Below are 13,998 nucleotides of genomic sequence, written 5' to 3' on the forward strand. Positions count from 1 at the left end.
TGAGCAATACTTCATATAAACACAAGAGTTTGGTATGTTGTAAATAAACTGATTAGATTAAAAAAGAAAAAGAAAACAGACTTGTCATAAAGGTAATAAAAGTGAAGGCAACCATACATCTGGAAAAGCATCCACTAGACATACAATACAAAGAAGTTTCAAAAAGTTCATATAAAATGGAATTAAGAGATAATAGAATTTTCCCTAAAACCTTTTAAGTTTCTCTGTTGTGCATATTGCTTTTTATTAAAAAAGCTACTCTTAAAAGCATTTAAAAGGTCAATAAGCAATAGATTAAAGTCATTTTTTCCTTTTGTAGTGTCCAGATAAACACTTTCTGAATCAGGTCAACCCTTGTGATTTGGCAAGAAAATATAATCTTTGGGTTTTCTTGCATTAACTCCATGGAGTACTCATGTTCATCAGACCCATTCATTAGTATCACTCTGATTTTAAGTATACGTATATGAAAATACACACACCAAAACAGACACTAGCTCAATGACTCCATGTGCAATTCAGGCACAGTGACTACATTGGCCAGTTTCGCAAGGATTGCCCCTCCTTTCCCACAGGATTCCTCCACCATTAACACAAACACACCACCCCCTAAATTCTCATCTAATCTTTGAAGCTCCCGTTGCCAATTTGATCTGCTATAGATAGTTCTTTCCACGAGCACAAAGCTCTAGCAGACATTCTTGATCAATTAAGCTAAATTATGGTTCCATTTTGTTATTATGTAGCATCTCTCCTTGCAGATGTTTGTTATCTTTATAAAGCCTCTCTTTAAAGTGACCTCCTTGGAGTCAGATATGTTCTTTAGGGCCTTTTCATCTTAATGTCCTTTATTTGGAGAGCGGAAGAAGAGATTTAATTATTAATATTATTTCTTAAGCAGCTCCACCTGAGCATAGCACTTTAAAATTCCGCTCCCTCCACAGCAAGATATTAGCTGGTCACCTTGACCGTGATCCATATAGCCTAATAGAATCCTCCTGCTCTGAAGTATGTAGTGTCAGTTATAAGAGGCTGTATTTCTTGAAACCATGAAGCAGTATGTCCGTGACTTGGTCCTGATCCGGTTACCCTGACTCTGGTGTAGAATAACATCAGAGGACATCATCTTGCACTGTACTCTGAATGCAGCAATTGTGCTCCTTCCCAGCAGGTGATCCTTTGAGGGACAAGGCAGGCAGCTGCCCTGAACTGAGACTGCCTGTTGCCGGGGCTATACCACACTCTCTGGGATACGAGAGCCCATGGCTATTACTTGTGACTGTCGTGCAGCTCCTTTCCTCTTTGACTTTGCTGCTGTATATAATCGTGTGAGATAGTTCATGCACCTCTTAGGGTGGGAATCTGAAAGAAAAAAAACATGTTGAAGGTAAATATTTATTTGGAACAAAGTTTCACCCATTTACTGAGAGTATATGAGTGGACAATATAATGCCAGTACATACTGACCCATAAAATCAAATATAAAATTCACAGATGAATATAAATAGCCAGAATGTTGCTATATTTTAATTTTAAAAGTTTTGTGTGGTTGTTCACGGTCCAGTTGATTCATAGTCACAGAGGACCGAGTAGAATTACCTCGCAGAGTTTCCTAGTCTGTGATCTTTGCAGAAGCAGATTACCAGGGATTTTTCTTCCATGGAACATCTGGTAGCTTTGAACTGCCAACCTTTTAGTTGTCAGCCAGGTGTTTCACTATTGTACCACCAAGCTCACTCACTGCCATCGAGCTGATCCGACTTGCAGTGATCCTAAAGGACGACAGGGGAGAACTGCTCCTGTGGGTTTCCGAGATGCTTAACTCTTAACAGGAGCAGTAGCATGAGTAGAAAGCCCGGTTTTCTTCTCCTTAGAGAGGCTGGTGGTTTAGAACTGCTGATCTTGCGGGTCACAGCCCAGCATGTAACCACTGCAGCACTAGAGCACCTTAAAGTCATGCTGTATCAATGATTTCCGAACAAACCAGAAATAAAATATACAACTTTCCTGCTATAAAGCAGCAGATGTGGTGCTGACAGAAACAACAATGTTGCCCTCCGCAAACTTGCAAACTAAAGGCCTTGGGGAAAAGGAGAGTCTTTGGGTTGTGCAAAGGTTAACATGCTTTATGGAAGTTTGAAGCCATCCAGAGAAGCTGGCGAAGAAAGGCCTGGAGATCTACTGAAAATCCACGGGGGAAAGTCCGGTGGAGGTAGTTCCACTCTAACACATGAGCTCCCAGGAGTAGAGGCGGACTCAAGGGCAACTGTTTTTGTTTTGCTTTTGTTTTATTAATAGGAAAACGGGAAGAGGCAGATCCTTCAAAATTCATGCAACTTTATAGGTGGTACCAGAGGTATTTTCTTAAATGCGCAAAAAATGAAAGTCAACATGCTGACTTGAGGGCACACGCCTCTACCAGTTGTCCTGGTGATGGTCCTGATTTAGGGCAATCCCGCATCTCCCCGGATAACTGAGTTCTGGAAGGTTTACAATGGCCCCTTCTCAGAAGCAGCTCGCCACCTTAAGGGGTTGAACTCACCAGGGCAACTTTTCAGGAGAGGGAGGCCTCAATATTGGTACTTATTTTAAATTAAAAAAAAAATTGAAATGCAAGGGATTCAACTTGTTCAACAGCTCTCACTTTCCTATACCTCGACTCCTACTGTTGTGGTTCCCTTTGCCTGGGAAAAATTCAGCAGCCACTCAGCTTACACATTACACTGGGATCACTCTCCTAGCTGCCGATTGAGTGTAAGGTAACTGATCTTACAGAAGCACATAATATTACAGACACACAACAGAGTACATATCATTGCTATATACTCTCCCCACCCTTCTTACCGCCCCCCTCCCTCGTTTTTCACACAATGAATGCCCTGTGTCCACTTCCTTACTAGGACATCTGTATTTTTCGTTTTCATTTCATATGCTACTTGGTCAAAAATTTATAAAGGCAATTGTAATAGACAGGCATCCTAGGCAAACCTCAATCAAATGAAGAGAAAAGTGGGGCAAACTTGTACATTTCTCATGTCTTGGCAGATGGAACCGTTATTTCAAACGGAGGGTGTAAAATGATTGGAAGGTTTATGATTATTGATTCAGTATAGTTCTAACTTCTGACTACTGGATCTTTGTCATGAAGAAACACATAAACACACACAATTTAAACTCCTTTTCTCATTTAAATTCTTTTCATTTTCTTTACATATTTTGCTTGAAGAATTTCAATGAAGTCATCCAAAAAACCTAAAATATATTTTTCTTGAATTATTTAAACTTTATATTCATTTGGTGAGAGAAAGATGAGGCTCTCCACTCCCGTAAATATGACAGCCTTGGAAACCCACAGGGGCAGTCTACTCTGTCCTACGAGGTCACCAGGTGCCAAAGTGGATTCGGTGACAGCTAGTGGGTGATGCTCATTTGTAGTCCATATGACTAACACATTCAACTATTAAAGGAAACTTGGGAGGTTAAGTGTAAGCTGGCAATCTATTTCTAAAAACTCAGTCAAGGGATCAATGTATTCCCCCCGCCCCACTCCCCTTCATTTGACGAACAACAGAAACACGGGTGAAGGGAGACAGTGGATTGTGTAAGATATGAAAATAATAATAATTTATAATTTTCCAAGGGTTAACAAGGGTGGGAGGAAAAAAAGAGGAGCTGATACCAAGGGCTCAAGTAGAAAGAACATGTTTTGAAAAGGATGATGGCAAACTATGTAAAATGGGCTTGATCCAATGGATGTCTGGATTGTTAGAAGAGCTATAAGAGCCCCCAATAAAATGACTGATTCAAAAAAAATAAAGACTGTAATAGCATGACCCAATGAAAAAAATTAGTCATTGACCATGGTGCAACACGGCTCTCTGCAGGCCCAGCCGGGGTCACTGTGTATTAGAGTCCAGCAGAAAGCCGCTGTTTTATTTTTAGAATTCCTTCAATTTGTCACTTGCTTGGTGCCAGCTCCTGTACTAGGGTGGAGTAAGTCCAGTGACTCACTACCGGAAGGAGTGCTGTGGTAGGTAAATGAAGGCACCCCAAATTACACTCTAACGGAAGGGCAACATTGATAAATCTCACGGCAGGAGCCTGTGGTTCTGCAGCTGTGCCTACTTCTGACGATGGATGGTGACTCCCCATGTAGACATAACTTCAGCTACATGAACTTAACTGATACTTGATATTTATTGAGACACACTTTCATACGTTTGCAAGATGAGTTAGAAGGCTGATTTTTGTCTATTGGTAAAAACCAAACTTTGATTTTTTACCCTCCCTCTTTCAGGTAACAAATGAATGCACCATATTTGTAGTCTCACATCATGTAGCTTACTTACTTTGACCATTTTTCTCTTGGGATGATGTTTCTTCATTGTTTGACCTAAATTTGTAATTTTCCGGTATGTTATCTGCAATTTCATTTTCTGCAAAAAAGGAAAGTCAAATTACTAATTTTTGTCATTGTCTCAAAAAACAAACAAGCTATATTTATTGTCAAAGAATTACTACCAACTCACAGTGACCCTATAGGATAGAGTAGAACTGCCTCTTTGGGTTCCAAGCCTGTAAATCTCTACAAGAGCAGCAAGCCTCGTCTTTCTCCTATAGATCTGCTAGGGGGTTTGAAACACTGACCTTGTGGTTAGCATTCCACCGCACAACCAGCTATAACACCAGGGCTATATAGACATTATTTATAGTAGAAATGTACATTTGGATGATATCTCATTGGCTTTATCGATCCAATAAACAGTTTGGAACTTTTACTAATAAGAGTTGTGGGAAGTCAAAATGATAGCAGATAGAATCAAATATTTCCCATCAAATAACACCAAAGGAACAAATCAAGTAGTTTTAAAAAGAACTTGGGGATGAAACATTAGTGAGAGCTTTTGAAAGAATACAGTATTTGCTTTTTGTGTTGGTACATAGCTGAAAAATCAGATCCTGCCATTAGGGCTAATAAACATGCTAATTCTTCTGAATAGCTAAAGACACCGATGTGGCAGTTGCATAATCTACCATCAACTTGTGATGGGGTGGAGTGTAGCCTGTCAATCAGGTTGCAGCTTGATGACCTCATTTGGAGGTGTGAAGGAGGTTCATAGCTCACTGGAGGCCAGAGAGATTCTCCTTGCTGACAAACCACATGGAGGCATGTTGATGACAGCCAGAGGCTGGGAGCTGGAGGAGCCTCGTGGAGACCTGCACCAGGCCTGAGATCCACCACTGGATCCACCACTGGCCAGGGATCTTCCTGACTTCAGCATCATTGCCTGCGCTATGTGTGTCTCAAGAGGAATTCATGGGCTGCTACTGTATTGGATTTAAGGGCTAATAGTGAATTCATCGACTTGGTCTGTACTGGACTGGGATATTTTCTTAATGTATAATTGCTCTTTGATATAAAGTTCTCTCTTACACACATATGAATCTCTATGAATTTGTTTCTCTAGTCTAACAGGACTAACACAACTGACATTAAACTAGAAGTACTTTCCAGAGGATTAGAGTTCTTAAAAGGTATACTATTTTGTCTTCTGATATAACCATTTCTCTGTCCCTGGAGGTGCTTTTGAACCACATGTGGCAGGATTAGTACTGTCCAATAGCACTATCATATGACCTCATGCATAATTAAATTTTTCTAGGAGTCATGCTAACAAAGGAAAAAAGCTGATGAAATTAATTTAATAACATATATTATTTGACTCAGTAGGTCCAAAATATCATTAGATATAATACAATATTATGAGGATGTACACTGAGTGCTCAGTTCACAGTGTATTTTAAATTGAAAGCACAATCCAATAGTTTAGCTTAACTAGTAAGAAATGTTGACATTAATGCACAAGTTAAAGGCAGCAGAGATAAATACTGTTAAATCTTGCAGTAGATTCATGGATAGACATGAAGGCTGACCACGCGGAGAAGGAAGAGTGTGTGTATACGTACAAATATATACAGGCTTGACAGAGTATATTTATAATTGGATATTAAAATGTGCTGCAAACATATACATGAGTGTGATGGAGTATATGGGGGCAAAGTTATGAAAACTTCTTGGACACACCTTAGTTGCTGAGTCTGCGGGATCAGGACCATAGTCTTTCCTGAGAGACACCAAAGCCAATCGGTGTAGCATAGTGCCAAACGACAGTGCTCTGGCCCTACTCAAAACCTACCCCCAGGAAATGATCACCACAGACATGGGTGCTATCGCCAAGTGTGGTAAAGAAGCAGATAGTACCTGACTATCAGAAAGAATAACATCTGGGCTCTTGAAAGTGGGTCTTAAAAGAAGCAGACACCAAATGAGGTGTTGGCTAACTCCACACAGAGGAAGCACACCAGCATGTGTGATCCAAGAACTGTAAACAATAAAATCCAAGCTCGGAGAAGGGAATGGTGTTCCTGCTTAAATTCTAGACACCTGGTTTGCAGAAGACTGTGGGTGACAGTGAAAGCCCCAAACCCATTGCAGGGTCCCCCATTCAGATTCAGCCACTCTGACAACGGACCACAGATGGGAAAGAGCTTGTAGCCAGTAGGGTGGATTTATTCCCAAGCGGGACACAACATGTCATGGCCTCGCGCTGTTCTCTTAAATCAGCTATCACAAAAAACCCAAGTCCGAGCAAAATTACTTTCACGAAAAAATTTACTGTGATGAGAAAGACCCTTCCCAGGCGACACCACTGGTTGCACCTACTCAGAGCGAGTTGCCTGATGCTCAACTAGTGGGGAAAACACGCACTACGAAAGCTCCAGCCAGTGGAGCTTTTTCTCCGTGTTTTTTGTTTTGTATATTCTCAACAACAACAATAAAATAAATCAAGCTGGGAAACATTATTATAGCAGAGTGAGTGCAAAGTAAGAATGGAACTGAAGCGTCCATTATACTCAGCCTCTGTTCGGTCACCTATAGACGATGCGCTCCTTGAGACAGGGACCTGGGGGGTCCTGCTGGCCACTGTGGCCCAGTGCCTGCACCGGCTCCTGGCAGACAGTCCGTGCTCAACGGATGCTAATGGACAAACGAAATTTGTGCTTTCTGCCTGTTGCCTCCTTGTATGAATAGAAGGTTTTGTGAATAGCGCCCGAGCGGCTTTGGCTTCCCTTGACTGTACTCTGACTGGAACCCGAAAGTCCTAACCCAGTGGTTCTCAACCTGGGGGTTGTGACCCCTTTGGGGGTCGAACGACCCTTTCACAGGGGTCGCCCGATTCATAAGAGTAGCAAAATGACAGTGCTGAAGTAACAACGAAAATAATTTGATGGTTGGGGGGCCACCACCACATGAGGAACTGTATGAAAGAGTCGCGGCATTAGGAAGGTGGAGAACCACTGCCTAGCCAAACCTACTGCGGCCAAGTCAGTTCCAAGTCACAGCCAGCTGACAGAGTAAAGCAGCCCCACAGCACTCCCAAGCTAGAGGCTTTGGGAACAGACTGCCGCGTCTTTCTCCTGTGGAGCAGCTGGTGGCTTTGAACAGCTGACATTGCAATTAGCAGCCAGGTACTTAACCAGTGGTCACGAGAGCCCGAGTTTCCTGGAAAGTAAGTAAGTGCTGACTCACAACCTTTATACACTGGATTGTGAAACATGTAATGGAGAAGCTTCAATGAACAAATTTTCTTTTTCTTCAGTCAGTTGTTTTGGCTGCGCTCATTCCCTCTGGCCACTCACCCTTTTTCCATACCACGTGCGCTTTCCGCAGCTTCATTACGAAGAGCTGGACAATGATGAAGAGTGTGAGAATGAGGAAGGACACAAGGGTGATCAAGAGCACGCCGCTTTTCTTACTAATCAATTCTATAGATTTGGGATTCGCATCTATAAAAGAAACGAAGAGATTTTAGACAGTTTTATTTTTGGTCACAGAGGAATATATACATTACTTTGAACATTCCGTGTAGGCTGATGGGCATTCAGATAAACAGATGAGGGGGCATTTTACCCTCAGGTAAAGGGACTCTTATTGTTCATTCTCTGCATGCAAGCAAGCAAAGCAATCCTGGGAGGTGGCCTGTAATGTTTTACGTTACATCAATATTGAGCTAGTTATTTTGAAATTCACCAGAAAGCCTGCCGGAAAATTCACTCCAATTGCAGGCAAATTAGTCATAAGGAATGATTTCTTAACAAAGTAATTAAGTAGCAACACAAATTGCTAAGAAGTTTGGAATGCTATGCAAATAAAATGAGACACCATTTATTATGGTTACAGTACATGTAATTTTGCATGAAGATATTTAGGGATGAACAAAATGAACGCTTAGAGGTCACTCTGAACCTAGAGTCTATATAGTGTTGTTTTGCTAAAATTCTCAATGTCTTCCTTTTAGCTAATAAGCGATTTTGCGCTTGCTGGTCGGTCACCATGCTCAGAGTTGTGTAAGACGCAATCCTTGTCCATCTAAGTGAGGCCACTTGAAAGGAGCACGTGTGCCCATGTGATCCAAGGATTCTAGATAATAAAATCCAAGGTAAAAGGAGGAAAGTAGAGTTTACAATCTGAGCACTCACTTTGCAGAAGGCTATGGAGAAGAGTGAAAGCCCAAATCCACGTAGCGAGCCCCCATGTGGATGAAGCCTCCAGTGAGCTGCCCCAGACTAGGGATGTGAATAATCTCGCCCGCAGACAGCGTGCATTGGAAAATGGATTACTGAGGGTATAATTGAGTTAAATTTAATTTAATGGATTACTGCAGATATCATTGAGTTAAACAAACTATCATTTGATTTTCCTTTTGATACACTTTAATATGTTCCCGTTTCTGCTGTCTTCCGCTTTCTTTTGAGCTATTTCTGTTTTATTTTGTGATTGTTTTTTGTAAAATTTTCTTTACCTGAAATGTAGGATGGGTAATCCAGAGAGATAGGAATGTGGTTAATAGTTCCTTAGGGTTATGGCAGGGCAGGTTGGGGATAACAGGAAGCTAATGGTTAACAAAGAGCACATGAATGAAGAAAATGTTCTAAATTGATTGTGATGATGATTGCACGGCCCTTTAAAATATACTTAAACCACTGAATTGTATCATACATGAATTATATACCAATCAAACTGTTTTGTTTGTTTTTTTAACATGCAATCCTTGCATTTTGAAGGCCGGTGGGGCTTTCGATTACAGATTGCATAAGTTGGTTAAAATGATACCGTCCAGACACACATCTTTCTTGGTGTTGAACCGTGCAGCGTTCCCTTCTTCTGCTTGAAGGACCGCTTCTTGGTCTGTGCATTCCAAATGCATACAAGGAAATGACCTGGAATTTCCATTCTTCACAATGTTATCCATAGTATCTTATGATCCATTGTCAAGTGCCTCTTCATAGACAGAGAAACACAAATAAAGAACTTTCTGGTATTCTTGCTTATAGCCAAGATCCGTTGAATGTGAGCACTGATATAATTCCTTATTCCACATTCTCTTTGAAATCTGTCAACTTTTTGACAGCTCCCCCTCTACGTACTGCTTCAATGGTTTTTATGTTTTCTTCAGCAAATGTTCCTTGTATGTAAGGTGTCAAACATGGATGATAGAAAAAGAAACTGAAGTTTCATCACTTCATGCAGGAGATAATACATGTCTGGACCAGGGAGGTGGATAAAATAAAGAACAAAATACCTAAAAGAGAAGCCTCAAAAGGCCATTGGGCTGACCAACTAAGAGGTTCAAATGTCGAGTGTTAATTCTAAACGCAGTGGGCAGCACCTACCAGTGGCTAAGTCAGTACTTTGAGTGAATTGTTCTTCCTCTTTCTTGTCAATCTCTGATGTACTGGAATCTTCCATGCCTGTGACTAAAGTGAGAGAAAGCAAGACACCATGTATTAGTATGCATGTATCATAGACATGTGTGACTATACACCCACGCACACAGGGGGACTTTATAGAAAAATTCACAGAAAAATTCCATTATCTTTTAATTCCATAAAACCTTTTCCCATAAAACCTTTGAGGCCCCTGTGTTTATCTAGAGAGATAGAGAAAGATTCACACTCCAGGACAAAGACAGGACAGTCTGCTTCTGTCAAGACGACAGTCTTAGAGACCCGATGGCGTGGTTTCACTCTGTCCTAGAGGGCTGTGGGAAGTTGGATGTGACTTGGTGGCAATGGGCTTGATTTTTTAGTTTGTTGTTATGAGGTGCCATCAAGTCAGTTTGGGCTCATCGTGACTCATGGACAGGAGACTGCAACACGGCCTGATCCCGGGTGCTCTCGCTGAGCATATTCCTGCAGCCTCTTTGTCAGTTAATGTCCTTGTGCGCTCTTTTTCAGCCACCAAGGGTGGTGCTCTTCTCCAGAGACGAGTGCCTCCTGCTCACACGTTCAAAGTCACTGGGTCAAAGGCGCACTCTGGCTGTATTTCCTTGGAGACCTATTTGTTTGTTCTGACAGTCGATGGAATAGTCAATGTTCTCCACCAACACCGTCATCCAAAGGCATCGGTTCTCCTTTGGTCGTCCTTCTCTCTTCGTTGCTCAGCTTTTGCACACATGCGAGGGACGGAAAATACCACAGGTTGGCCAGGCACGCCTTCGCTTCCAAAGTGACGTTTCTGCGTTTTAGCACTTTAAAGAAGCTTGTGCAGCAGACTTGCGCAGTACAGTGATTTAGACTTCCTCATCGCTGCCTTTACGGCACAGATGGCAGGTCCAAGCCAAAGGGAACCTTGGACAGCATCATGATGTGCTTCTTTGACCATGATACTGCTTATTAATCAATGGTATGGCTCTTTGTTTCCTTTATGTACAGTGCATCAAGCCGTCTCACTCTCATCCAGCAAGGTTGCTGCTCAGTAGTAGATCACTAGCCCTCTCTTCTACCGCAGCTCTAGGTGGACCGGAATCTCCCACCCTAACCTTAGCTACCAAGGATGGCAGTCATTTCTACTCTCCAGGAATTCCCTCTCTCTCTCTCTCTCTCTTGCTCGCTCGCTCTCTGCCTTCTCAAAACATCTTGAGAGGTGAAATAAAGCAATCCATCATAAGGAACAAAACAAGGTTATTTTTGAAATAAAATTTTAGCAAGAATATTTGCAGATGGGAAGATTCACTTTGCCTTTTTGAAGGTCAGCATTAATCAGGCACTGACTGTGCGAGGCCTTGCCTTGAAGACTTGGCATATGCTACCTTCACCACAGTTCTGATGAAGCAGAGCATTGGGACTGTGGGCAAATTGCCTACAATCTAACATCGAGTCAGAAGCAGAACCAATAAGAGCTCAGCTTTGTTGTACTCTAATCCGAGAGTCTGGAATTTAAGCCCTTCTATTCAAAGCACCCGATACTTTTGGGAATCAGGCCTGTTAGAGACGTGGCCTTCTAGGAGCTTGAAGAAAACAATTGAACAGCGGAGTGGCCTCCCAGGCTTTGTGGATAGAGAACTTGGTTCTGAAATGCACAAAGCAATGATTTGTATCTTAAAAAATAGGTTCAGTTGCCGTTCAAAATATGCTTGCCTCCCCTTAGCTTGGGATGTACTATGCAGTCTTGCAAGATAAAATAAGTTATCAAAATAAAGGGGTTCTTTTTCTAATTTTGTTGCTAACCTTCCCTATTTTCAGTGGCTCCCCGCCCCCCGCTTCTTCCCTTTGTGGTCTCCTGTTCTCCGGGTCGCTGCACAGCGCCACTATGTGGCCCTCAAGGGGAATTAAACCCGCCTCCCTTAACAAAAAACAAGCCGAAACACCCTGAAAATTGATATTAACCGTAATACAACTATGGAAATTGAAAACAGGAAGACTTTTAGAAACCATATTTTTTCAAATCTTATGCTACATATGAAAAAATCAGAGCAGAAAATTGAGTTGTTTCGTGGTAGCGTAAACCAATTTAAAGACAACTAGATTCTAAACACGTTTAAAGCAATTGGATTTTACAAGCAAGTGATGTCTTTGTTCCATTTCATAATATTGTCTATTTCTATGGCTATGCCAACAACTGTATGGTACATGTTTTATTTATCAGGGTTTAAACACATTCAAGCATTTACTTCTAAGTATTACTCGGGATACCAAAATTTTTAAATGCGATATGTTATTCAAAGATATGAACATGATAATGATATGAAAGCATTTATTCCTCCAAGTGAAATGACTACAGAGGGACTCGATGGAACACATTGAAGAGGTGGGAATTTATGCCTTTCTGGACGACACTGTCTGGCTCAAAGAACCTAACAAGTTCATTCATTTATTCATTCATTCATTTATCCATTCTGTAATTCCTGAGCCCTGACTATTGCTAGATATCCTGCTAGGGAAAATACAAAGATAATTCAATATATGACCATCGCTCCCCAACTATCTGGATTCTAAATTCTCCTGCATTCATAGTTCATCCCCATCACCAAAATAATCTGAATGTGAACCACGTCACTGAACGGTACATATAAAAACTGTTGTGTTGTCAAATGTTTTGTTTTTTGAACACACACACACACACACACACACACACACACACACACACCAATAAGAAAGAAACAAGAATACCCGGGTTCTTGACGACCATATAATCCACGTGTCTTCAGAATGATTTTTTTATTCAGTGACAAAGCACACCAGATCTCCAGGCACTGCTCTTTTGCTCGGTCTGTTGGGTTTGGCCCCTGCTAGATGGCAAGCCAAACACACCATCTCCCCACCAACGAATCTAACCCTGTCCTTCACTACAGTGGAAGGTCAAAGGTTCCCCTCAGAAAAACACTTGCCTTTATATAAATTCCAGTGAACATATTTATATATTATTATGTTATATGTTTACACATAGTTTTCCTTAAGAAGCAAAATAGCCCTGACCATACAAAGCATCAGATTTTACACTGAAGCCTATCCTGTGTACTCAGGAGCACTCCAGCGGCGAGAGGACTGTAAACTTCGAGCCAGTTAGTCGAGGCCTCTAGAATCTTTCAAAACATGAAAATTACTCTTAAAAATGAGATTTTGAGAAGTGACCCTCCCAAGGAGGCATGCTCTTAGAACAAGTCCCAATGACGTCACTCTTACCGGTACTGGTGGGCTGCTGAGGGCTTTGAGCTGGTGGAGCATTCTCTCCTTGAGCACCTGGAGCACTCTCTTGGTCAGTAACTAGGGAAGAAGGAAAGCAAAATTCTGCAACCATGGAGCGACATTTTATCCACATGGTGCTCAGTCTAACAGACCGGAGCCAGTTCTGGTTGTTACCTGCAGAAACCTCAGAGCTATGGGTCCTGCAGCTCATGCTCAGATTTCGGAGGCTGCATCCTGCTGATCGTCCATCTGCTAACCTGACTAGCTTAGAAGTATGGCATGCTGGACTCTGAGTAGTGCCGTGTTTGGCAGGAGGTAAAGAGTATTCAGGGTCTGTCTTTATTGGTATATATTTGTCTGTCCGTCCATCTATCCATCCATCCATCCATCCATCCATCCATCCATCCATCCATCCATCCATCCACTTGTTTATCCATCCACCAAGTCGCACATCTGTCCTCTATTTCTTAATTGGGTTCACCGGTGGTGCTAATAACTAACCCTAACCCTAACCCTGACTGCTAACTGAAAGGGTGGAGGTTTGCATCCACCTGGAGGTGCCTCAAAAGAAAGTTCTCTTGAGCCCCAATCTAAGAACAATTCGTTCTTATGAAATGGTCCCACTCAATTCTTGCTCTCATGAAGGGATAATTGAGGAGATGAATGCTGTAGCGAAGTGGGGTGTAGAAACCAGATGGTACCAGGCTATCCGAAAGAATAGTGTCTGGGGTCTTACGGGCTTGTCTTCAAACAAGCAGCCTTCAAACAAGGGAGGCTTCAATTCAGTCCACATGGAAGAAGCACAGCAGCCTGTGTGATCCAAAGACTGTAAACAATAAAAATCCGAATTTGAAGGAGGAAATGGTATCAGCACTTAAATTATGAACATCCAGTTTGCCAAAGGCTATGGATGACAGTGGAAGCCCAAAATCCAATTGTAGGGTCCTCCCATGAATTAAGGCTCCAACA

The 13,998-nt window shown here is 41.8% G+C and overlaps 1 protein-coding gene across 1 annotated transcript; it reads right to left on the reverse strand.

The window, feature by feature from the left end:
• Positions 1 to 235: 235 nt before the first annotated feature.
• CRTAM (cytotoxic and regulatory T cell molecule) lies at positions 236 to 13,162 on the reverse strand. Its single transcript, XM_013008206.2, has 5 exons — positions 13,027 to 13,162; positions 9,736 to 9,819; positions 7,702 to 7,848; positions 4,350 to 4,436; positions 236 to 1,362 (listed from the first exon to the last, which is right to left on the reverse strand). Exons 1-5 carry the CDS (start codon positions 13,160 to 13,162, stop codon positions 1,232 to 1,234), a joined length of 585 nt encoding a protein of 194 aa, XP_012863660.1. The 3' UTR covers positions 236 to 1,231.
• Positions 13,163 to 13,998: the final 836 nt, after the last annotated feature.

Source organism: Echinops telfairi, unplaced genomic scaffold (genome assembly GCF_000313985.2).
Source record: "Echinops telfairi isolate 266 unplaced genomic scaffold, ASM31398v2 ScPeMD7_5167;HRSCAF=5991, whole genome shotgun sequence".
NCBI classification, from domain to species: domain Eukaryota; kingdom Metazoa; phylum Chordata; class Mammalia; order Afrosoricida; family Tenrecidae; genus Echinops; species Echinops telfairi.